Raw genomic sequence first — 24,121 nt, 5'->3', positions numbered from 1 at the left:
AAGCGTGTTTATTTACAGCTGCGGAACCGGACTCGCACTGAAAAACAAAGGCAGCGACCCCTATCCATGCATATGGCGTTACAATGTATTAGGTATAGGAACAAGCACTCCATATATTATATCCTCTAAGATCTATATAGATTTTGTGCAAAAAAACGACATCGAGATTTTTGAAATCCATGCAAATATTTGGCACCACTGTACATATACTTTGGCAGCTGTCTGTAAAAAATGTTGCTTTTGTTTTTTTTTTATTTTAACTCCGAGGTGGGAAGGCCATTACATCCATGTTGGATGCAAACAAAAATTTTCATATGGCCATGGCATCCATGTTGGATTCAAAAAAATTGTTTTTTCACAAAAAACCAAAAATTATCTGTATATTCTTAGCTACATTTTAAGACCATGACCATTAACATTAGTTGCGTCGTTCTTGTGTTATAAGCGTTTGAAGGTAGCCATATTGAATTTTTTTTCGATTTTTTAAAAATCAAATGTGAAAACTTTTTTATTTTTATTTCTAATTTTTCGAAAAAACTTTGGTAATTTTTTATACATATCTGTTCAACTATCTTATAAGGATCCATTTAAGACTTTTATCTGAAAAGTGCATTGCGTATATCTCGAGATATTAACATTTCAATGCAACCATGTCAAACAAATTTTTGATTATTTTTTTCTATGAGAGTTTTTTTCAAACCTCGTTTTCTCCGCTTTTTTTTTTTGTTAATATTTTCAGATATTTTTGTATGAACACAACAAATAAAGTACTTTGGCACTACTGTTTTTATCGAGAGAAAGTAAAATCTGGATAATTATCTGGATTTTTCAAAAATCTATACAGATAAAGTTTTTGTTGTTTTTAACACGTAAATTGTTTTGATTTCAAAAATCTCGATGTCGTTTTTTTGCACAAAATCTATATAGATAAACAAAAAAACACACCTATTTATCCAGATTTTACTTTCTCTCGATAAAAACAGTAGTGCCAAGGTAATTTAATTGTTGTGTTCATACAAAAATATCTGAAAATATTAACAAAAAAAAAAAAAGCGGAGAAAACGAGGTTTGAAAAAAACTCTCATAGAAAAAAATAATCAAAAATTTGTTTGACATGGTTGCATTGAAATGTTAATATCTCGAGATATACGCAATAGAGTTGGGCACTTTAGTTCACTTGAGTGAGCGCTCTTTTTAGTTCAATTTGCGCTACTGAACTAGTTCAGAACTAGTTCATTTTAGTTCAATTATTTTAATCAAAATAAAAAAAAAAAAATTCAAACTGTATCCAAATTTACGTCAAATTGAAGAATTCTACATATAAAAAAACATCATGTTAAAAAAATTAATATTTTATTATATTATTAATTATTTATAACATAAACGAAATAAAATTATAGCTTATAAAAATAAAATCCATATTATTAAAAAAAATATATATATCAGTTCACTTTTGTAGTTTGTATTCACAGATAGTAGCTGTGTTTTTTTGTTTATCTATATAGATTTTGTGCAAAAAAACGACATCGAGATTTTTGAAATGAAAACAATTTACGTGTTAATTACAACAAAAACTTTATCTGTATAGATTTTTGAAAAATCCAGATAATTATCCAGATTTTACTTTCTCTCGATAGAAAACAGTACTGCCAAGGTACATTACACTTATTAAATGTCAGATTCCAATAAACGACAGCTGCAGTTGACAGATATATGACAAAAAAAAATTTAATATTTAAAATTGAATTCAATTAGGAATAACAAACAACACAAATCAATGTAAGTATAAGCATATTTTTTGGAAAAAGATGAAAATTGTACGATAAACTTTGGTTTTTTTTTTAATTTAATAATTTTAGGATTCACGTGTTTGCAAGAGTGCGATATCTTCCCCAAAATTAAAGAAAAAAACCTGAAAAGGAGATGGAAAGTAAATCAATTTATTCTTACAATGAACTAGCGTATTAATCTTTTTTTCTAGGAATTATTTCACAAAAGAAGAATTCTGTGTACTATGCGCTTGGGTCTTAATCGTGTCGGTACCTTCAACCCTCACAGCCAAAATGTAATGTCAAATGCTCTTGGAATGCGCGCTCGTTTGCGAAAACGTCTATTCTTAGACGATCAACATGAATAAATGATAACAAAGCTCTTGTTGTTAATAAATTGCATCGTTAGAATGCCCACCACAAAAACAGTCTCTTACATTTTTAAAATGATACACGTCATGTATGCGTGCGCTGCGAAGAAAAGCAAATACAAACATACCTCCCGACACATATTCCCCCAGGAAACACTTTTCATCCCAAACAGCAGACAGCAACAAGCAAGACAATCCTAACATTGCATTATGCAGCTCATTCAACACCCAAAAATCCTTCAGCTCCCGTTGATGAAAAACCATTTCATAAGAGATCGCTTCACTGCGTTCAAACTTGGACGACATGTGCATGATAAGTGAAGTGTGGAAACAAATGGCATGTTGAAAGTGGTAATTGTTTCAGAGCATCATTTAGCTCCCCAATTGGTTGCAGGTAATATTTTTATTGATTCTCCTTTTTTGGTTCGATATATTCCTTATGTACTCTGCCTGCATTGATGTCGTTTTGTTTCTGTAGGACATGTCTTCTACAAATGGGTCTAAAGCCCCCATCGAGCTCCCGAGAAAATCTGCATGAATCTTCTTCGCAATTGCTTTCCCCTCCTAAACAGTTATGCAGAGGGAGGAATTAAGGCAAAACACATGGATTCCCAACCCAACTTAACCAACCCTACAACTGGACATCCGGGTCTGAACAACTCGAGTACGGCAGACTTTTTAAACTAAGTTTATCCATGTATTATATTTGTTTATATTTTATAACTTTGTCATTATTATTTAACATTAGACCCCCTTTGTGCCATCAAAATTTTAAATGTATCTTAGAAATAAGTTATTTTATTATTAAATTGCAAATTGCAAAATTAAAACGTAATCCGTTTTGCTTTTTCTCATTAAGATTTATCTGACAAGTTTCCAATCCGATATGAAAATTAAATGAACAAATTTGTGCGCGCCTCACTGCATAATCTCGGAACTGCACTTTTACATCAGACTTACAAAATGTTTCCATAAAAAATTCAACACATAACTTTGTATTAGTTTTTAGAAATAAAAAACATACTCAAAGAAAGAATTACTCAGCTTTTGACAAAATTTACCTATATATTTATTTAACATTTTTGTTTCATGTTTTTTTTTTTTTTCATAAGTAGGTACCTACTCAGTAAATACTCTTTTACTAATTTTCATTATCATACATACACAAAACAAAAAAAAAAACAATCACCGATGCCGAGGGCACTTCGGTATTCCATAAATCAAGGCGACCACTGCCGTCGACAGAAGCGAACAAGGCGGGATGAATTGGAGACCATAACATAATTTGAATTTTCTTTAAATGAATATAATGGTTTAGTGTCCTACAAGTAAATACAAAAAATGTAATACATATTGGTCGTTATAGTAGATATTAAATTTCACCTTAAGACTCCATAACTTTATTGTCCAATCAATGGACGATGTAAGAAACAAATCACCAAAATCTGTTGTAGATTGATTTGGATGAGTTGATATTCCCGTCACTGGACCCAAATGTTTCTCATAGACTTCAGACACACCCGAACGTATTCCATGTCGATAAGCTTGAGTAGAAACAACAATTTATTTATAAGCAAATGAAAAATCACAACAAACTTTTACCATAATAAACATTGCCATCTTCACTACCCATAACCAGATTGTTAATCTCATTCGATGGAAAGGACATGCAACTGATAGCAATTGGGAGTTGATATTCCCGTCACTGTTGATATTCCCGTCACTGGACCCAAATGTTTCTCATAGACTTCAGACACACCCGAACGTATTCCATGTCGATAAGCTTGAGTAGAAACAACAATTTATTTATAAGCAAATGAAAAATCACAACAAACTTTTACCATAATAAACATTGCCATCTTCACTACCCATAACCAGATTGTTAATCTCATTCGATGGAAAGGACATGCAACTGATAGCAATTGGGTTCGATTGCCGTGGCTGCAATTCCAGTGTATCTCCATGAGCAAAGCTTGCCATCGGATGAGATCGATAACACATTGTCTGCATTCTGTGTGCCAACCATTTGCAAACAATACACTGGATGCGTATGTGCAGTTGCACTTAGAGGTGCTCTGCTGGTTTAGCAAAGCATGTTGACATAACGGCACTTTGACAATGGAATACATCTTCGGGTGTTTGTTTTTTATATTTTGTGTTCCAGACCATTACAACACCATCTGGTTCATTGTGACTCTCCTTAAAAAATTTAGTGGGTTTTAGATAGAATCGTAGAAAAAAATACAAATGCAAACCTCATGATTGTGATATGAAACAACAACCAAAATGTGTTGGCCAATCCATTGAAGTGACGCATCGATTCTTAGACCATCGGTCTTCGTGGAAATCTCGATTCAATGACAACCTAGCATGTGTCCTCTCATCGTTTGACTCCTATCACCACCTCCAATGTATTCGGTGTAGATGTCGACATTCTCAGATAGAGCCCTTTCGAAGACACGTCCAGCGGGTAAAACAAACCTTTGAAAGTCCGCCGACAAGATGATCATCTGTTTTTGTTCTTCCGATAGTTCCTTAACTGAAAGCACAAATGTTAAATTAATGTAAAGAGAGGAGAGAAAAAATTCACTTACTTTATTTTTCTCTTCAGGTTCTTTTTTGTGTTCAAGTGGTGTTATGGCTGATGCAACTTCCTTCATAGTGGGCAAACCATGTGGTAGAATTCCTGGTGGTAGTTTGGAATGGAACCCATTGTCGATGTGTGGCAGCGATCTCTGTTCGTCATCTCCTTGGGCATCATAAGTAAGCATAGGTAAAACAGGAACAATTCTACGATTTTTTTTGTTTGTTTTTTTTTTTCTCTCATTTTGTTTAGAGCTTTGTTTTATTAAATTTTAATTTTTTAAATAAAAAAGCAAAAGCAAACTTTTTGACAGACAGTTGTCAAAGTAAATGTTCAGTGCTGCCAAATTTTAACACGGATTCCAAAATCTCGATGTCGTTTTTTTGCACAAAATCTATATAGATAAACAAAAAAACACACCTAGTAATATAAGGTCTTGTTTTATATTAACATAAGTTAATAAAATAAATATTTTATGTGTTAAAAAAAATCTTAGTTTATTCAGTCTATTCACATTTCTTTTGTTCCAATATACTTCATTATTATAAAAATAAACAAGACTAGAAAAAAAACTATAGCTAATAAAAACAAATATCATAATTATTATAAAAAAATATATCAGTTCACTTTTAGTTCATATTTACAGATAGTAATGTAAGGTTATTATGTCTTATTTGAATATGTAATTACTTTGAATAACCTACAAATTTGAATGTAGAAAAACTAAGTTTTTGACATGTTCTGGGCTAAGCAATGTTCGTCTGTCATTTATTATTTGCCCAGTAGCTGAAAAAATACGCTCGCAAGGAACAGAGGTAGCTTGAGTGCAAAAAATTTTTATAACATAATTATAGACATGTGGATAAGTCGTTCTCCGTTCTTGCCACTACTTAAGAGGATTAATTTCTCGATTTAAGTACTCCTCGTTCATATACCTGTTGAACTCTCTGATTGCGTCGGGAAGTCTAGAAGGAGGTCTTTTTGCATTAACGAAATCGGAATCGTAGTCATCCCAGATGCTTCTTGTCTTTTGTTCTTGTTCAGAAGAAACCCTGGTACTGGCACAATCGACTTCGTTCATATCTACTTCTAAATCTTGAGGAAGAGCAGAAGAACCGATTTTGCTCCGCAAAGACTTGCATGCTGTTTCAAATGCACTTTGGTTTCTGAACCCTCTATTCTTGAAACGCGGGTCTAGAATAGTGCACTCGGCGTACAAGATATTCTTCTCAAGATCTTTGAAACGATAATCCATACCGTCTTTCAACTCTTTGTGAAGATCTTGTACCTTTGAAAAAAAACATAAAAAGTTGTTTCTTCTACGCAACTTTATCTTAAAGGTTTGGCCACACCGGAGGGTACGCGGTAGCGGTACGGGTAGCGGCAACGATATTTGTATTAAAAAAATTCCACACCCGAACGTTGATGTGTCAGTTTGGAATTTTTTCCATACAAATACCCGTACCGTTACCTGTACCTCTACCGCGTACCCTCCGGTGTGGCCAAGCCTTAAGGCTTGACCACACCGGAAAGTTATGCGGTAGCGGTACGAGTAATTGTGTGAAAAAAAATTCCAAACTGAAATATCAATATTCAGGTGTGGAATTTTGTTCATACAATTTCCCGTACAGCACCCGAACCGCTACCGCATACCTTCCGGTGTGGTCAAGCCTTTATAATAAAAACGAAATTTATGATTTTGAAATTTATAATTTTCGACACGCGGCAACATCCTTTGTGGCGGTCGTTATAATGAGTTTCAGATTAAAATTATTCTTAAGTACCTTACCTCATTAAGCTTTGAACTATATGTTGATAAAAACTTTTGAAGCAAGTTGTTAAAAATTATTATTTTTGACAAAGTGACATTTTTCTCTGCACTTATTTCATTACTTACTTCGTAAAACGGCTTAAGAAGTGGCAAAGTCTCCTCTATAATCATCCAGTCTTCTTTATCTAGAGATAAGTCGATCCGGTTGAGGGCAATCACGGTAATAACAGCATCCTTAATTTTAACAATGCGCTCCAACATGTCAAAAGTTGAATTCCAGCGCGTTGGAACGTCTTGTTTAAGTTTTAGCTCGGGCATGTTCATCTGTTTTTGGACGGCTTTCAATTTCTGGAGACCTTGCGCACTTCTTTTGAAGTATTCAACTATAGCCTTTACTTTTATGAGAGTATTAGCAATTTTGGTGGTTGATTTTTGAACCACCAAGTTTAAAGAGTGGGCAAAACAACCAATTGATTGCCATCCACCCAATCTTACAGCTGCTAAGATGTTCGCAGCATTGTCGCTCACCACAGCAGTAATTTTATTTGAGATTTCCCATTCATTCAAGATGCTTTCAAGTAGTTTACATAAATTTTTAGCATCATGGCTATCTGCATAGCTATTGCAAGCTATCAAGGCTGAACACAAGTTAGTGGAATCATCGATGAAGTGTGCTGTTACACCGATGTAAGACATATTCGTACTCGATGTCCAGCAATCGGTAGTTACACACACGGCTGGTGCCATTTGTAATTTAATTTTTATGTCACTTACCAATTTTTGGTATTCATCTGGGATTAAGCTTGTGGTAAGTTTTTTTCTATATGGCAATTTGTAGCCTGGGCAGTTGGAAATCATTTCGATTAATTTTCTAAACTCTGGCTCCTCGACAATTCTCAGTGCATGGTGACCTTTGGCGATCATTTTCACAATTTGTTGATCGATTTCTTGTGCTTTTTTCACAGGTGGGGCACGAAGAGCGAATGAAGATATCAATGGTTGTGATTGTGATGCAATTATTGACGTTGACTGAGGAGCAGTGCATTCAACTTGTGTTGTAGATGTGGACGTTGAAGAGGATGTAGGGTTCACAGATGTTTGTGGCATTGGGTTTCGTTCATTTAAATGGGGCAATAGGGAGTGTCTTGTTTTTAAGTGCCGATTCAGATTACCATTCGATCCTCCAGATATACTTATCAAAAAACTGCAATAATTGCATTTTGCCAATTTATCTTTTTTATATTTCTCATTTTGGGTAAAATGATCCCATATTGTGCTGTGTTTTCTTATATCTTTTGGCATTTTTAAACTTTTTAGGCTTATTTGTTTTTATCACCCTCAAAAATTTCTAAAAAAAATTTTTTAATTTAATTACAATCACATTTCACAATTGTCTGTCTGTTTCTCAACTTATTAACTATGTCCCTGTCTTTTTATGCATGAATTTAAACAAAATATATTATAAAATATAGAAAACTTAAACAAAAGAAGTAATAAACAAACTTCAAAAGGTAAACAAAAACAATCTATTTGATTTAGGTAAAAGTCAACAACAACACGAAATGATCAACAACTAGAGATCCGAAACAAATACTTTCAATGGTTAGAAGCATAAACAAAAAATACCAAGACTGGAAACTCGGCGGTCAACTGACGTTTGCCTACAAGCTGCGAGGTGTGGTGAATGTCGTGAACCTATCGTTGTGTTCGTGTCAAATGTGTGGTGAATGTCGTGAATCTATAAATGTGTGCGTGTTAACGTCATTTACCAACGTGGTGGCTTTCACATATATTCACAGACAGCAATGTACACAAAAGGGTTTTGGGGGGAAAGACGTACGAAATTTTCCAGTCTTGGTATTTTTTGTTTATGGTTAGAAGTTTCAAATGCCATATCCTAGAAAATAAAGATACTCTACCTTCATAATGTTATATGCAATGTTGAAATAAGGTTGGGTTGAAAAGATGTAAAATTCTTATTTGAAGAATTTGAATCTAGTTCGAGGAGTGTGAACTTCAATTATTCGTCTGTTTATGTTAAGTTTATCGAACAAAAATTTGTGAACTAAATTGAACTAAGTAGGTGAACTAAGTTCACTAGTTCAGCAAAGTGAACTAGTTCATTGAACTAGTTCGTTCGCGAACTACACAAGCCTAATACGCAATGCACTTTTCAGATTTTTGAAAAATCCAGATAATTATCCAGATTTTACTTTCTCTCGATAAAAACAGTAGTGCCAAGGTACTTTATTTGTTGTGTTCATACAAAAATATCTGAAAATATTAACAAAAAAAAAAGCGGAGAAAAAGAGGTTTGAAAAAAACTCTCATAGAAAAAAATAATTAAAAATTTGTTTGACATGGTTGCATTGAAATGTTAATATCTCGAGATATACGCAATGCACTTTTCAGATAAAAGTCTTAAATGGATCCTTATAAGATAGTTGAACAGATATGTATAAAAAATTACCAAAGTTTTTTCGAAAAATTAGAAATAAAAATAAAAAAGTTTTCACATTTGATTTTTAAAAAATCGAAAAAAAATTCAATATGGCTACCTTCAAACGCTTATAACACAAGAACGACGCAACTAATGTTAATGGTCATCATTGTATATATATTTCTATAGTACTATCATGAAGTCGAATTTAGTATTAGTTGATGTCGCCACTTTTTTGAGGTGGCGCTCAGTGTGTTTTTTTCATACAAATTCTGCTTTTTCAAGTCACCACTAGAGTTCCTAAGATCGTTTTACTTCATGATAGTACTATGGAAATATATATACAATGATGGTCATGGTCTTAAAATGTAGCTAAGAATATACAGATAATTTTTGGTTTTTTGTGAAAAAACAATTTTTTTGAATCCAACATGGATGCCATGGCCATATGAAAATTTTTGTTTGCATCCAACATGGATGTAATGGCCTTCCCACCTCGGAGTTAAAATAAAAAAAAAACAAAAGCAACATTTTTTACAGACAGCTGCCAAAGTATATGTACAGTGGTGCCAAATATTTGCATGGATTTCAAAAATCTCGATGTCGTTTTTTTGCACAAAATCTATATAGATCTTAGAGGATATAATATATGGAGTGCTTGTTCCTATACCTAATACATTGTAACGCCATATGCATGGATAGGGGTCGCTGCCTTTGTTTTTCAGTGCGAGTCCGGTTCCGCAGCTGTAAATAAACACGCTTGTTGATGACAGCCATCAAATGAAAATAAAATGGAGGCATGCACTCATCGAAAAACTTAAAGAAACTAGAGCCCTCTATAAAAGCTCACGGAACTAACAGCACAAGCACTCCATATATTATATCCTCTAAGATATAGATAAACAAAAAAACACACCTATTATTTGTCCGCGCAAAATTAAGTGGAGACTTTTTCTTTACCGCGGCTCCAAATATTTAAATTTTGCACGGGAACTGGAAAAATATTCAAGGCAAAATGTGTCCCGAAAAAAAATTTGTATGAGAAATAAAATTTTTCCCGATCTGCGTACATATTCTTTAGTAGTAGCTAGTTCTTTTCTAGTTCAACACAATCAAAAACGTTACGTAAGCGACAAAAAGAATAAGTGAATAAGTGCATTTCCTTACTAATCCCAACGTGCTGGATGCATTCATTCTACAAAAGGCTTAGAATGCACTCCATGAAATGTCAAAACAAAGAATAACCCAAAAAGAAAAAAAGAAGTAGGTATCTGCGAATTTACTGTTTTTGTTTTAAATTCAAAATTGTATTTGATCGCAGTTCAATTTATATTTCCATATTTAAATTAAATTTTAGCAAAGAAAAAACGATCGTGTGACTTCCAAATTATAAAAAAACTTGAAGATTATTTATTAAAGATTGAATGAAACAAAAAATAACTCGGAAAAATGGAAGAATTAAAGGAAATGGATAAGATACAATCTGGTGGAAAAGAAAAGAAAAATTGACGTGAGTTTGCACAAAAATTTGAATGTTTTGGGGTTTAACATTGAAAAATAAAAATTCAAAAATTTCTTAAGTCGACATAAGCTACTCTGTCTTATTGCCACAGATATATGCGTTTCAATTAATGTTTTATAATATTTTGTGTTGCATTTACTGGATCTATCTAGACACCTGATAACTTTACTTTATAATTAATATATTTCACGACGATGGACGTAATGCCACCAAAGAATAGTAAAAAAAGTAGTTTTGTTCACTAAAACTTACCATTAGTAAATTTTAATTTCTAAGGCCCTTACCAATAATCAAATTTTAAGCTAAATTAAATTTTTAACTAATTTATACATATTTTACCCTACCAATAATCAATTTTAGTCAAGTTATAGGCTAACGCTCGGTTTAATATAATAGTTGAGTTTTCTTACAATAAAATTAGACCTGACTATTTAATTGGTTATTGATTTATCCTATTTTCGTGACCTTTTTTCAATCAAAATTTTGATCCTAAGTGGGCTGTAGGTCTGTCTTGGTAATTTTAATATATCGTCCGATATATTAAAATTACCAAGACAGACCTACAGCCCACTTAGGATCAAAATTTTAATTGGTTATTGGTAAGGTGAAATATGGATAATTAAATAAAATATTTAAGTGAGCTTTAAATTTTATTATTAGTAGGGCCTCAGAGCTAATTTTTCATTAGCCAGATAAACCTCAGTTAAGGCTTATTCATTCCTACGAATAAACTTTGTTTTTGCACGATTGAAAAAATCAGGGCTAAAAAAAGGAAACATTTTTTGGAAGATACTTAAAAGAGTCCTTTTTATTTTACATTTTTGAATATCGAATATCAAAAAAGTAGGCCGAACACTGAATAGTACAAACCATATGACCAATATGGAAATCCTACTTTTCACTTGCTCTATAGGGCAGGTATTGGTTTCGTGGCCAAAAAAAAAAAAATTGAAGTTTTAATCAAAACCAACATTACGATGATGGAGAATTCCGAAAAAGTGGGTCTCGCAATTCCGTCCGTGCGTCCATCTGTACACATTTCCAAAGCCTAAACGGGTGGACGGATTTGCTTCAAATTTGGTACAAATCATTTTTATAGAATTCTGAACGTCGTTTTTTTTTGTGTTTTTTTTTTTTTTTTTATATATCTCACTTAGAAAGTGAGGTACAAATTTTTCAATTTATGCCAAATAACTCGAAAACGGCTCCAATGATTTTGATCAAAAATTGTGTGCATAATTTTAAATTTTGGGAAGTTACTAATGGTACCTGCCATAGAACCGATTTTTGTTTTGGTTTCAAAATATCTCCTACAAGACTAACCCGATTTCAAAGGAAATTTCGTTTTGTGATCAAAACCTTTAAAAACGGTGTTTTATTAATTATAAAAACAGATTTTATGTACTTTTTTACATAATGAGAAATGGTTTAATTAAATCTAATTATAATTTTGCCTCATTTTTTTAAATAAAAAGCTTTAAGATAAGATCTTCTTTTAAGAGCAAGTACGTACGACCCCAGACGTGCATTTTATTTTTGGTTAAACACTAAAAAAAATTCTCGGGTGGAGGCCATAAACAAAAAATACCAAGACTGGAAACTCGGCGGTCAACTGACGTTTGCCTACAAGCTGCAAGGTGTGGTGAATGTCGTGAAACTATCGTTGTGTTCGTGTCCGATGTGTGGTGAATGTCGTGAATCTATAAATGTGTGCGTGTTAACGTCATTTACCAACGTGGTGGCTTTCACATATATTCACAGACAGCACTGTACACAAAAGGGTTTTGGGGGGAAAGACGTACGAAAGTTTCCAGTCTTGGTATTTTTTGTTTATGGTGGAGGCCTTTTTCGTTTGAAATAAGGCTTATCCCACTGATTACGAAACAAATTTCACTTAACACTTGAAGTAGTCTCAGTGAGTGAAAATGAAATTATAAACTGTATTAGACAGATTAAATCAAATTCAACTGGTGAAGATGGTATACCATTACGTTTCATTAAATTGATTTTGCCATTCATTCTCTCCGATCTTACGCATGTCTTAAACCACTGCATTACAACTTCAGTTTTTCCTAAGTCCTGGAAAATTGCGAGAGTAATACCTGTTGCTAAAAAAACTTCGCCTCAAACCGCTGCAGATTTCAGGCCAATAAGTATTCTTCCATGCTTGTCAAAGATTTTTGAGAAACTTATAGCTAAACAAATCGTCTTGTATCTGTCGTCAAATAGTTTACTGTATGAGAATCAATCAGGTTTCAGAGCTGATCATAGTTGTTCTAGAGCTATGGTCAGTATATTTGAAAACTTAAGATTGACTTTTGATTCTTGCAAACTTAATTTGCTATGCCTTCTTGATTTTTCGAAAGCATTTGACAAGATAGACCATCAAATTCTCTGTTGGAAGTTAAAAAATAAATTTAATTTTGGAAAGAGTGCAGTACGGCTTTTGAAAAGTTTTTTATTTGATAGATATCAAAAAGTAGTTTCTTCTGAAGTCTCTTCAAATCTTTTATCTATAAAGCAAGGTGTACCGCAAGGCTCAATCCTTGGCCCAATCTTATTTTGTATGTTTGTAAATGACTTGCCATCAGTCTGTAAATACTCCACGGTTCATTTATATGCGGATGATGTGCAATTCTACTCGAATAAACCTAGTGGTGATGTAATACAGCTAATCAATAATTTAAATGAAGATCTTGCACGAATTCACACTTGGTCAGTGGAAAATGGACTACTTTTAAATCCAAGCAAGTCACAAGTCATTCCAATAGCTCATAAGCTGCCGCAAATTGATAGCCTACCCAGCATTAATCTGTCTGGTTGCTCTCTAAAAATTGTAAAATCAGCAACAAATCTTGGTTTTATAATCAATACTTCTTTATCTGGTTCTGAACATACTAATTTTATAATCAGGCGTGTATATGGGTGTCTGCGCAAGCTATGGATTACTGCATCATTCACACCCACTGATACTAGGCTGAGATTAGTCAAAACACTTATTTTACCTCTTATAACATACGCTGAAAATGTTTACTGTGATAGTGACACTCTTTCCCAACGCAAGCTTCAAGTGGCTTTTAATGATGCAGTAAGATATATTTATGGTTTGCGTAGATACGAACATGTATCTTCTTATGTTTTTGCTGTTCTTGGTACCTCGTCTCTCAAACGCTACATGGACGCTAGAAACTGTTTGTTTTTGCATAATATTTTGATCAAAAAGACTCCCGTGTATTTGTACAACAAATTAACTTTCCCACAATCTCAAAGAACCTTTTGCCTTATACCATCTCGTTTTAGATATTTAAACTCATCAAGACTTTTCTTTATATACATAATAAAAATATGGAACTCTTTACCGATGAACATAAAAAGAATTTCAAATAGCGCAATTTTCCAAAAAGCCCTTTTTTTATATTTCTCTCTTCTTATTTAAATTCTATTTTTACATGTTATTTATCATTTTCTTAAAATTTGTTTCTAATTTAATTTTAATTATTTTTGTTTTCTATTTTTGTTATTAATGTTATAAAATCAAATGTAAAGATATCTAAGTACTATAAAAGATATTTTATCTTAATGTACCAATTAATTTATAATAAATTGAATTGAATTGAATTGAATTGAATTGAACACCCAAAATCTGGATTTAGCGGCAAAAATATTTTTTTCCGACTTTCAGACATTGCAAAAATTGAAGCGGTGTCAATTTTCAACCGATTTTAGCGGTTTTATCTGTTTTTCATCAGTCGATTCTCAACCAATTTTAACAAACATACAGTACAAGAATTAAACTTGTTTTTAATCCTGAATCCTAAAAAGTCTGCATCTGAAAAAAATAAAAAGTTGTTTTTATATAGATAACCTTAGCATTAAAAACCGGTAACCGGTGCCGTTACTCCAAGTGTCAGATTAATAAATATTCAATGGTAGTAGTTTACTTGTGAGTAGAAATCTAGTACAAAAACTACACGTTCATATCTGCTCGAGTAGAAGATCATGTGTTAATTGTAGTACTAGATCTACTCATGAGTAAAGTACAACCTCCAATAAAACGGGGCTGTTGACATAAATACTCGATGAAAAATTTTCATTTCGCGTATATCGAGTATACTGTCCATGTTCTGTAACAAAGAAAAAAAAGATTGGTTTTATAATACAAATTCTATATACTACTGAAATCAGTAAAGTAGAAGAATAAGCACTATATTTAATTGGAATTGTTAAATTAATGATTTAATATAGCTTTAAAAATGGCCTTTAGTCCAAACAAAAATTTGGCGTTTCGTCCCGGTGGAGCGCACTTGGACTCATCAGTTGACTTATCGTGAGACACCTTGGGCCCTACCAATAATCAAATTTAAAGCTGACTTTAATTTTTACCTTAATTCTACATATTTCACAATACCAAAAAACAATTTAATAGCCAATTTAAATTCTAACGCTCGATTAAAATTTATAGTTGGGAAACTCAACTATAAAATTTAACATAGAGTTAGCCTTTAACCTGACTATTAAATTGGTTTTTGGTATTTTGAAATATGTGGAATTAAGGTAAAAATTAAAGCGAGCTTTAAATTTGATTATTAGTAAGGCCCCTTGTCAATACGCAAATTCTGTTTATATTCAGCTCAACTTACATAGATTTTTAAACAAAAACCAAAAACCTTAAGATTTTAATCATTTTTAACGATATTTTGTTTGAATAGTTTTATACATGTAACAATTTGCTTAAAGCTAGTTATCTAAAAATGTACATTGATTATATTAGTAATATGTTGGCACAAAAGGAACCTAACGTTTTTAGCTTCTAAGTACTGATGGTTAGGATGTCTTGGCTGGTTAATGACTCTTCCTATTATTGGGTTTGTGTGGTTGGTCAGGTTCTGTATCTGTAGGCATCTTCTGCTTGATTGGATAAGATATAAGATATTATTTTGGCTTCTTCATACTGTCTCTTGTTGCTGACGTGTTTCCTGCGTATCCTGTCGTAGTGTATGCCTATACAGATCCTTAAGATCTTCCTCTCCAGGATTGCTAACTTGTTTAGATGGGATTTTGTCACCGTAAACCGAATAGAAAAGCAATTTATAAGTTCAAGTGACTTCAACTCCAAAAATTTATAAAGCGTTTCTTCGTTATCAAATAGGAAAGCTGTATGTAAACTTGTTAAATTATTGGTTTGATTGTTTGGACTAAAGGCCATAAAAATCTCAGGGCTTTAAGGCTTAACCACTTCGGAAGGTACGCGGTAGCGGGTACTTGTATAAAAAAAATCCCACACCTGAATATTGATGTTGCAGTTTGGATTTTTTGTATACAACTACCCATACCGCTACCGCATACCTTTCCGGTTTGGTCAAGCCTTTAAATTGAATATTTTCTTTTACGATAGTAAAACTGTATTGAGTTTTTCAACCCTGTTATATACTAGAACTCATGGAAATGTACGAGAATAGTATTGATTTAACAAATACAAAAACCATTTTAAAGTCTCCACCGTTCCATCTTTCTGTCAAATTATTTTTACTCATTTTTGACAGTAAACATTCTTGTCCACGAAAAATACTACCAAATTCCCTCTCTCTCCTACAAGAGCACAAAAAAAACTTGACTTTGCTTGCTTAACTATTTCATTTACCTTCCACAGAAAATAGAAAAAAATGAGCACTTTAGTTTTTCTATCTCACTGGCCCGCGCGAGATTGCTCGACACATCGTGAAATCGTGAGATACCAAAATTATCTCTAGAAAAGCACCGCGCGCTACCGATTCTCCAACAATCTGAATCTCCATCAACAAGAGTGTAAAAGATTAACAATAGCAAAGAAGAACAAAAAAAAATTTTAATTATCCAAAAAAATAAGAAAAAAATGTCCGCTGCTGCTGGTGCACTATTTTCATATTTCTTCCGCTGATGGTGCTTCTTCTCCATGTCGAGTGTTTTTTTTTCTAGCCTTTATGTGAGTGGATCTTATTGAGAAGAAAAAAAAAACAGCTCGGTAAGCTTAAGAAAAAATAAATAGGAAGCAAAATCCGCTGGTGCGGAGATTCTTCCTTCTTATAGACATCTTCAGTGGTTCAATTCGTGTCTCAGGTCGCCTCTTCCGCGCTTCCGCCGTGTTGTGCTATCGCAAGGAAAAATCTCTGCCTGCGGAGTGCCTTGCCTAGTCTACCATTGTGGCTCTTACTCTTAATGAGTAAAATTACCTATAAAAAAATAATTCAACCTACCAACAATTGAGTGATTAGTTGGAAGTGAGTCGACTGTCGAGTGGAAGTGGAAATTATGTAGAAAGGCAAAAAGACGAAAAAAAAAAAATACTGAAACTGATTCAAAGAATAAAATTCTCTTCAGAGTTTGCGATTTGAAGTTTTTTTTTTTTCTTCTTCTCGTCATAGCTTCTTTTGCAATAATAATCAAATCAGCAACGAAGAAGAAGAAAATCTGCACCGAGAGTAGCAGCACAATCGTAATCTACAAATATTATTTTTTATTTTATCTGGGCCCCTTTTTTTTAATTGGCCAAAGAAGTTCGGGGGGAAAAACCTTTAAAAGGTGTTGTTTGTGTGAAAATTGTGGAAAAAATAATCATCATAATATTCTTGTCGTCACCGCCCTCCCCGGGTGAGCCCAAGTCCATCAAATATGACAGATTGCATTGAGACTCTGCTATCTAGCATGTCCACAAAATTCAACAATGATGGAGGCGGAGGAGGGAGTGGAGTTAGTGGGGCTATTGCTGGTTCTGGAGAGGCCACATCAGTAACTCCAAAAGGTGGTATTTTAGATTTGAACAAAGACAAGACAGTCAAGTGGCGAAGTCTTAAAAACAATGGCAATGCCAAAAATTGGGGTGAAAAGAGTAGTAGGAAAATATCGTCAAAAAAAGTTAATACTACAGCAACAACACCTGCTAGACCACATAATGGGTCTGGTTCATCCGATGATGACAAAATCGTCGTTGAAAACGCAGCAATAGATACAAATTTGCTGGTGAAAACAGATAAAGACAACGACGACGATAAAACTCAAGGCCATCAAGTTGGCGGTGGCGGGGTGGAAAAGGGTGTTGTTGTTGGAAGTGGCAGTGTGAGAGTCTGTGACAGCACTGGACATCAATTGTTGAAAGAGAAAGTTGACAGGGATGCAGAGCAAGCTCAGGTGGAGAGTGAGCATGTGGACAATGGGTCTGAGAATTCTATAAATGTAAGTTATTGACAGAAAATGTACTCCTGGTTTTCCATTTTGTTTTTATTCTTCTTCTATTTTAGAAACCACGTGATTCGAGCGAGGGATCTGTTCGACGATTACGTCGTTCACGTCCACTAGATGGTGGAGAAGAATCGTCTCCTGAAGCTAAGTTGAATACGGAGAAAATTTCGGCAGGAGGTTCGATTGAGAATATTGCTGAAACGCAACTGACTAAACGTCGGGGGAGGTCGAAAAAAGTGGTTACTTTGAAAAGTGAAGAAAAACCTGATGTTCAGACAGCTGGAAGCGCTGAAAAACGGCTGCAAAGAAAAAGGAAGCAAACAATCGATATGGAACTAGAAAGTTCCAAGACAGAGGAAGATGCTTTAGATAATACTGCTGCCGATGATACATCGGATAAAGGCAAAAAAACTAGAAGGAGTGTTCGACTGGAACATCGCAATGAAATTAAAGTGGTAAGTTATATCATTTAATAATTGTAAATAATTTAAATTCAATTGCAAGAACCATTATTGGAAGTTGAAAAAATCTTTAATTTGACTTAGGGTTTCATACGTTACGTAGTAGTTCTCATATCTCATATATGACCCCATTGCTCCTGCTTAACATATGGTTGCTCCTGCAGGGGCGGGATAAAATATTTTTTAGGACCTCCCTGTTTGTCGGAAGAGGCGACCAACAACACATTAACATTTTTCCGAAGGTGTTCATGCGAATCCCTGGGTTAGCACGACTGGAGATAATCGGTGCCATAAAAAAGAGATCAAAATCAATTTTGGAGCAGCGTTGAAACAAAATAACAACTAAAACGTTTCCCAAGCTTTTTACATACTTGCAATGGCACTGAGCAGCCCTCGATCCTGGATCGATTAAAAATGCTCAGGTTTGAGCTAAGGAATTTCGGATGTCAGTAAAAAAAGCCGCAGATAATAGAAAATCTAAGAGTTGCGAGTTGGAATATTAGAAGTATGACAAGTCGATGCTTTCGAAGGGATGATGAAAAGAAGGTGATTGGACATTTTGTGTGTCCAAGAAACGAAATGGTGAAACACTGGACACCTAAGACCAATGACTTCACGATATTTTACTATGGAAAAAAAAAGTTAAAAAGACTAGATAGCTTGTTGACAATTTCGTAATCCGGTCAGGAAGACAAACGATGATTATAAAAAAACCCGTACTTTGGATACGGTACCAAGAATCCTCCTGACGGAGATATCCTGAACATGTTGGAAATTAAACCCAGATTGATTTTCATATCGTTGTCTTATAGTGAAAACCTCTTAACTGTCACCTTCTTACTCCACATAAAAATAGTTTCAAAAAAATTATAACAAATATAAATAGTTCTCAAATTTTTTCAACTCTTTAATATTAAGAAGTTAAAAAAGTTTTTAGAGTCTAAAAAATAACATCATACTATAGTTTGAATTTATTTTAAAAAAAATAGAAATCTTCTTTTTTTTAATATTTTTGCCATCGTTAAAGTGGAGTTAGCTGCTTTTCACTCCGAGCCACACTTCACTTTCTCTCTTGAAAGCTCGTGTGAAAAGTAACAAAATTATGCTGGGATAGGCGATCGCCCACTAACAGTCTTCTGCGAATTTTGGGAAGATCAAATGTTGGCCATAAGGAGAAAGGCGAAGTTTTTGTTTCGAAAATGAAAAACTATTTGTTAACAACACCAATATAGTTCGAAATGCAGGTTGAATTCATAAATGCATCACTTCCTTTGCATCACAACATTGTGTATGGCATCAAAGCACAAGTTATTTTTGATGAAAAATCATCACTGCATTAATGAATTCGGCCGAAGAGAGCACATCAGAAAGTATGTATGATTTCCTTCAGAGAACTTGCATAAAAAAAAGAAAAAACAGTTTAAGGGCTTTCAAAGGGGCACAACCAACAAGGCAAAGCAGTTATAAGTACAACGAAAATGGCATTCAAAGCTTGGTCGAAGTGCCCCTCTTATAAGACAAATGTAAGGTCTTGCCTCTAAGTAGAAACAAGAAGTGAAGAAGAAATGCGTTCAAATTCAAGCAAAAAATAAGGATACCTGTATCGGCATCTAGATGAAATTTCTACCCCGACTTCAGATGCCATAGATCGTAGATTTTGCTACGACAAATTATAAATAACGGTGCAACCATCTACAAAATAGCCGCTACAGGAAGGAAAAATGCTAAGAAGATTCATTCGTTAAAAATGTCAATAACAATGCTCAACGCCAACTTCTGTTGCAAGGCTACAAAATTTTTCACAGTATTGTGACGGACTTTTAAAAGATCAATATCTGGGTCCTAATAGATTTAGGGCCATCAATACAAATCTGCACCTAAATACATCGGATGATTTGCATATCGTTAGTTGATTTTGAAACAGCAGTCCATCGGGAACTTCGACATCTGAAGTGGGTTGCCCTCACGCAACATTGAATATGTGCTGGTAATCATCATGAACATTTATGTTGAAGTTGTTACTAACGGAAAATATCCAGCTGAATCGCTGACGAATTCGAAAATCATCAGGGAAGCGTATTAAGTTTTCTGCTCATTATTGCAATTGTATCGGTCATTGCAAAAACCACTTGAGTCACATTTTTTTTCAAAGTCGATTTTTTCGTTCATCAAAGGAGATGCGTATTCGGGTAAAAAGCATACCTTTCCCTTCCAATTATAACGGTTATTCCAAAAACAAGTTCAGCCCAGGTACTTAAGAGGTTTATGCATGCACTATTTGATGGCAGCTGTAGTTATATCTGGCTGAGTTTAAAATTTGTATCTTCCTGATTGTTTCAACAATATTCAAGTCTTCAATTTGGATAATATTTGCAACAAATATAGAGAAATTATTACAAATTATTATATTATTTTATTGAAACGGATGGTGACCCAACCCAAATAAGAATGTTAGAGAATATGATTATGGACCTTAAAATAATGAAACATGACATGTAAACAAATATTTTTTTAAGAATAATTTTCAATAATAAGCCATTACAAAGTTCGTTAAAGAGATTTTATTGGTTAAATTATATACCACTAATGGTATTGCTAAAACAACTTAAGTCCAAAACAGTTTTTCGGGGTTTTTCGTTATTATTTCTAATAAAATATGACGGTTATTTAACACATCAGTTTCTTACAACTCAAATACTAAATTAAGCCTAAAAAGTCCTTCGAGATTCGTTTGCTTAAGCATGAAACTGTTTTTATTGGTTCCTGAAATATTCAAATTGTTGGACTTAAGTGGTTTTTAAAATTACCGATTGAATTGACAGACCCAAAAGTGCATCAGTTATATTTTGATGACGATGGAGCCATCATAATAAGTACCGTATTAAGCCTAGTAAGCAGTTGAAGCGAAAAAAAATTTTCATACAAAATTTCGTTAACGAAATTAAATTTGTTTTTGCTTTAAAACTAATTTTCGGATGTTTTTTCTTGAATTTTTTTATTTGTATTTTTATTATTTTTACTTTGCTATAATACCCGATCGTATTTTTCATAAACATGTTCGCTGTTGACTTTGGAGACTTCAAAATTTTTCGTTTCGCTTCAGCTGCATACTAAGCTTAAGCGCGAAAAGTCATTTTCTGGTTAACACAGTCATATTCATGACATGACATTTATTGTGCTGCCCAAGTGTGAAAAATTTAAATATCCGGGATCCAAAATCAATAATGAAGCTTATTGTATTGAGTAATTACGAACTTACGGTAGGTGAAGTGGCGGAAAAAGAAGAATATTAAAACAGGATTTCACACTCCTTAGCAAATCAAAATCCCCAAAAATATGACATATTGTTTCAAAATATTTTTTAACACAAAAACTGGTTACGACTAAAAACAAAGTCCAAAGACTAGCCTGTATATATATGAAGGATGCAATAAGAACTTTCCCTTCATCAGCATTGGAAGAGATTCTCCATTTGTCCATTTGACACCATTACATAAAGTAATAGAAACTGTTGGTATTGAAGCAATCATGAGATTCGCCAAGGAGAAACTGGCAAAGGCAAAAGTGTGGAGAGATAAAATTGATATTGAACTCCACGAATAAAAACCTTCTTGAAACCCTAAGAGACTGCATAATCAATCATACATTTTCTAGAAAACTTCCAAATATAGTTTACTTGCATGGCAGAGTGGAAAAAAGAATCCACGAACTACAGTCTCAATGGATCGATAACCATTGATGAAACTGGAGCAGAAATATTTGAGCCTAGAACCAATTTTTCTATTCCAATGGGACAATCTAGTTTTGGCATCCCTGCAAAGCTCGTCCGGCTGTGCAGGATAACGATGGAGAAAGCACGCTGCTCCGTCAGAGTCGGTTAAGACCTAACCGAAGCATTTGATGTCGAAAAAGGTTTTAGACAAGGCGACGCACTGTCATGCGACTTTTTTAACATCGTTCTTGAAAGAATTATACAGAACTCAAACGTGAACACCAGAGGCACCATCTTTCAAAAGTCCGTTCAGCTGCTTGCAATGCCGACGATATTGACACAATCGGAAGAACTCAGCGTGATGTCAATGGCGCTTTTGTAAGCATAGAAGCGGAAGCGGCAAAAATGGGTTTAAAGGTCAATGAGGGCAAAACCAAGTACATATATGCTGTCGTCAAAAAAGGACACTCAACATCGACGCATTGGACAAAACGTCACTATCGACAGCCATAACTTCGAGGTAGTAAAGAACTTCGTCTACCTGGGCTCCGCTATAAACACAGACAACAACATCAGCGCTGAAATCAAACGGAGAATTACTCTTGCCAACCGCTGCTACTTTGGTTTGAGAAGGCAACTGACCAGCAAAGCCCTCTCTCGAGCAACTAAGGTGTCCCTGTATAAGACCCTTATCATCCCAGTCCTGCTATATGGTGCAGAAGCATGGACTTTAACGAAGGCGGATGAAAACATCTTGGACTGCTTCGAGAGAAAAGTTCTTCGTGCGATTTTTGGTCCCGTATGTATTAATGGTGATTGGAGAAGAAGATATAACAACGAACTTTACGGGTTGTACAAGGACACTAACCTAGCCAAAAGAGTTAAAGTGCAGCGCCTGAGATGGCTAGGTCACGTTGAGCGCATGAACAAAAATGCTCCGGCCCGGAAAGTTTTCGACTCCAACCCAGAGGGACGGCGCAGTAGAGGAAGACCTCGTCTGAGGTGGCGCAACCAAGTGGAAGGGGACCTCAATCAACTTGGCGTGCGAAACTGGAAGCAGCGAGCTAAAGATAGAGCTGGCTGGTGAAGCTTGTTGGTTGAGGCCCAAATCCACAGCGGATTTTAGCCGCCTTACGGCGCATTACTTACTTACTTACTAAATAACAAGGACTAAGCACAATTTCCTAGCATATCTTCGGTGAGCGCGCAAAGTGTGTAAAAATACCAAATTTTACAGGAAAGTAAAAATAAACTTCCTTTTTTCAATGCGTGATATTTTCAAGAAATTTAAATCATGAAATAATAATAAATAAAATGAATTTATGAAAAAAGTGGGAAGTCCTGGTTGAGGAGTTATAGTATTCACTTAATCTGACATATTGCATCAAAATCTTGTTTTCTAAAAAATGTACACATTTTGCAAGCGTCACCGACGATATTTCAAAGGAAAATAAACGCGATGCACAATGAAATTTTGAAAACAAAACTAAAAAACCTAAATATTGCCATCATGTCAGATAGCCAAGCCGCACTTAAAACAATAAACTCCTATGCTAAACGAACTTAGCCTGGAAATAACATATTCTCTACTGAGTCCCTGGAAATGTTGGAGGCCCGAGAAAAGAAGTAACAAACTCCTTACAGACGCCATAGATACATGGGACAACAACAGATTGTGGATAGAGAACTACCATCTTTCCAAATGGTGCAAATAAAATTAAAAACCTCAAGGATATCAACTTCGACACATTGCTATAAAATGAAACCTGCAGTTAAAATAAAAGGCACAAGGGACCCTAGAGCAGGCATGTCAAACTCAATGGTTACTAGGGGCCAAAACAGCGATATCTTAATTTTTATGGGCGGCAAAAAAAAAGTAAAACTAGAATTGTTATAAAACAGGTTTACAAAAATAAGAAGAATTGTAACATTAATGTTTTCTTCCTTATACCTACAATCTCTTTTTTACTTCCAATTTTTTTCACCAGACCAAGGTGTAAGTTAGGGTGGATCTTATTGGTTGTGTGAAATTCGCAAGCGATTTTATATGGCGGTTTCAAATTGTACCAAATCTGACTGAAAAAGACTTATGAAATTCGGTCATATCCACTTCATAGAAAATTGGAACTTACTTCGGAGACACAAGCAAAACTCGCATGTCTTTATTTCCATATAATTTGACAATTATTCTATTTTTATGCAAAAAAAAAACAAAGAATGCCGTCGGCATTCATGATTTAACCTACCGTTGGGTAAAATCAGAATATTCGCTTCTG

The 24,121-nt window shown here is 34.2% G+C and overlaps 3 protein-coding genes and 2 long non-coding RNA genes across 6 annotated transcripts in view; 2 read left to right on the top strand and 3 right to left on the bottom strand.

The window, feature by feature from the left end:
* Positions 1–439: 439 nt before the first annotated feature.
* On the top strand, positions 440–2,888 carry LOC129911267 (uncharacterized). Of its 2 annotated transcripts, XR_008771623.1 has the most exons (5): positions 440–454; positions 1,638–1,779; positions 1,860–1,930; positions 1,982–2,534; positions 2,619–2,888. It is a non-coding gene; the product is annotated as an uncharacterized LOC129911267 (long non-coding RNA). The 2 variants fall into 2 exon arrangements; XR_008771622.1 differs by lacking the exon at positions 440–454 and having other exon boundaries at positions 1,522–1,779; positions 2,619–2,886.
* Positions 2,889–2,895: 7 nt separating this feature from the next.
* LOC129911266 (cytoplasmic dynein 1 intermediate chain-like) lies at positions 2,896–3,824 on the bottom strand. The gene is made up of 3 exons (XM_055988996.1): positions 3,743–3,824; positions 3,524–3,684; positions 2,896–3,462 (listed from the first exon to the last, which is right to left on the bottom strand). The coding sequence occupies exons 1-3, from the start codon at positions 3,807–3,809 to the stop codon at positions 3,361–3,363; spliced, it is 330 nt and encodes a 109-aa protein (XP_055844971.1). The 5' UTR covers positions 3,810–3,824; the 3' UTR covers positions 2,896–3,360.
* A 21-nt stretch (positions 3,825–3,845) lies between these two features.
* On the bottom strand, positions 3,846–5,045 carry LOC129911265 (uncharacterized). Its single transcript, XR_008771621.1, has 4 exons — positions 4,735–5,045; positions 4,396–4,679; positions 3,982–4,339; positions 3,846–3,923 (listed from the first exon to the last, which is right to left on the bottom strand). It is a non-coding gene; the product is annotated as an uncharacterized LOC129911265 (long non-coding RNA).
* Positions 5,046–5,610: 565 nt separating this feature from the next.
* LOC129909489 (zinc finger BED domain-containing protein 4-like) lies at positions 5,611–8,056 on the bottom strand. The gene is made up of 2 exons (XM_055986566.1): positions 6,622–8,056; positions 5,611–6,012 (listed from the first exon to the last, which is right to left on the bottom strand). The coding sequence occupies exons 1-2, from the start codon at positions 7,795–7,797 to the stop codon at positions 5,611–5,613; spliced, it is 1,578 nt and encodes a 525-aa protein (XP_055842541.1). The 5' UTR covers positions 7,798–8,056.
* Positions 8,057–10,292: 2,236 nt separating this feature from the next.
* Positions 10,293–24,121, top strand: part of LOC129908741 (uncharacterized) — a 29,824-nt gene continuing 15,995 nt past the window's right edge. The window contains 3 exon segments of the mRNA XM_055985469.1: positions 10,293–10,445; positions 16,859–17,666; positions 17,732–18,127. Of these exon segments, the coding sequence (XP_055841444.1) occupies positions 17,106–17,666; positions 17,732–18,127 (957 nt within the window). The 5' untranslated portion in view covers positions 10,293–10,445; positions 16,859–17,105.

Source organism: Episyrphus balteatus, chromosome 2 (genome assembly GCF_945859705.1).
Source record: "Episyrphus balteatus chromosome 2, idEpiBalt1.1, whole genome shotgun sequence".
NCBI lineage: Eukaryota > Metazoa > Arthropoda > Insecta > Diptera > Syrphidae > Episyrphus > Episyrphus balteatus.
The sequence above is the reverse complement of the archived record's forward strand: the minus strand, read 5'-3'. Positions and strand labels throughout refer to the sequence as shown.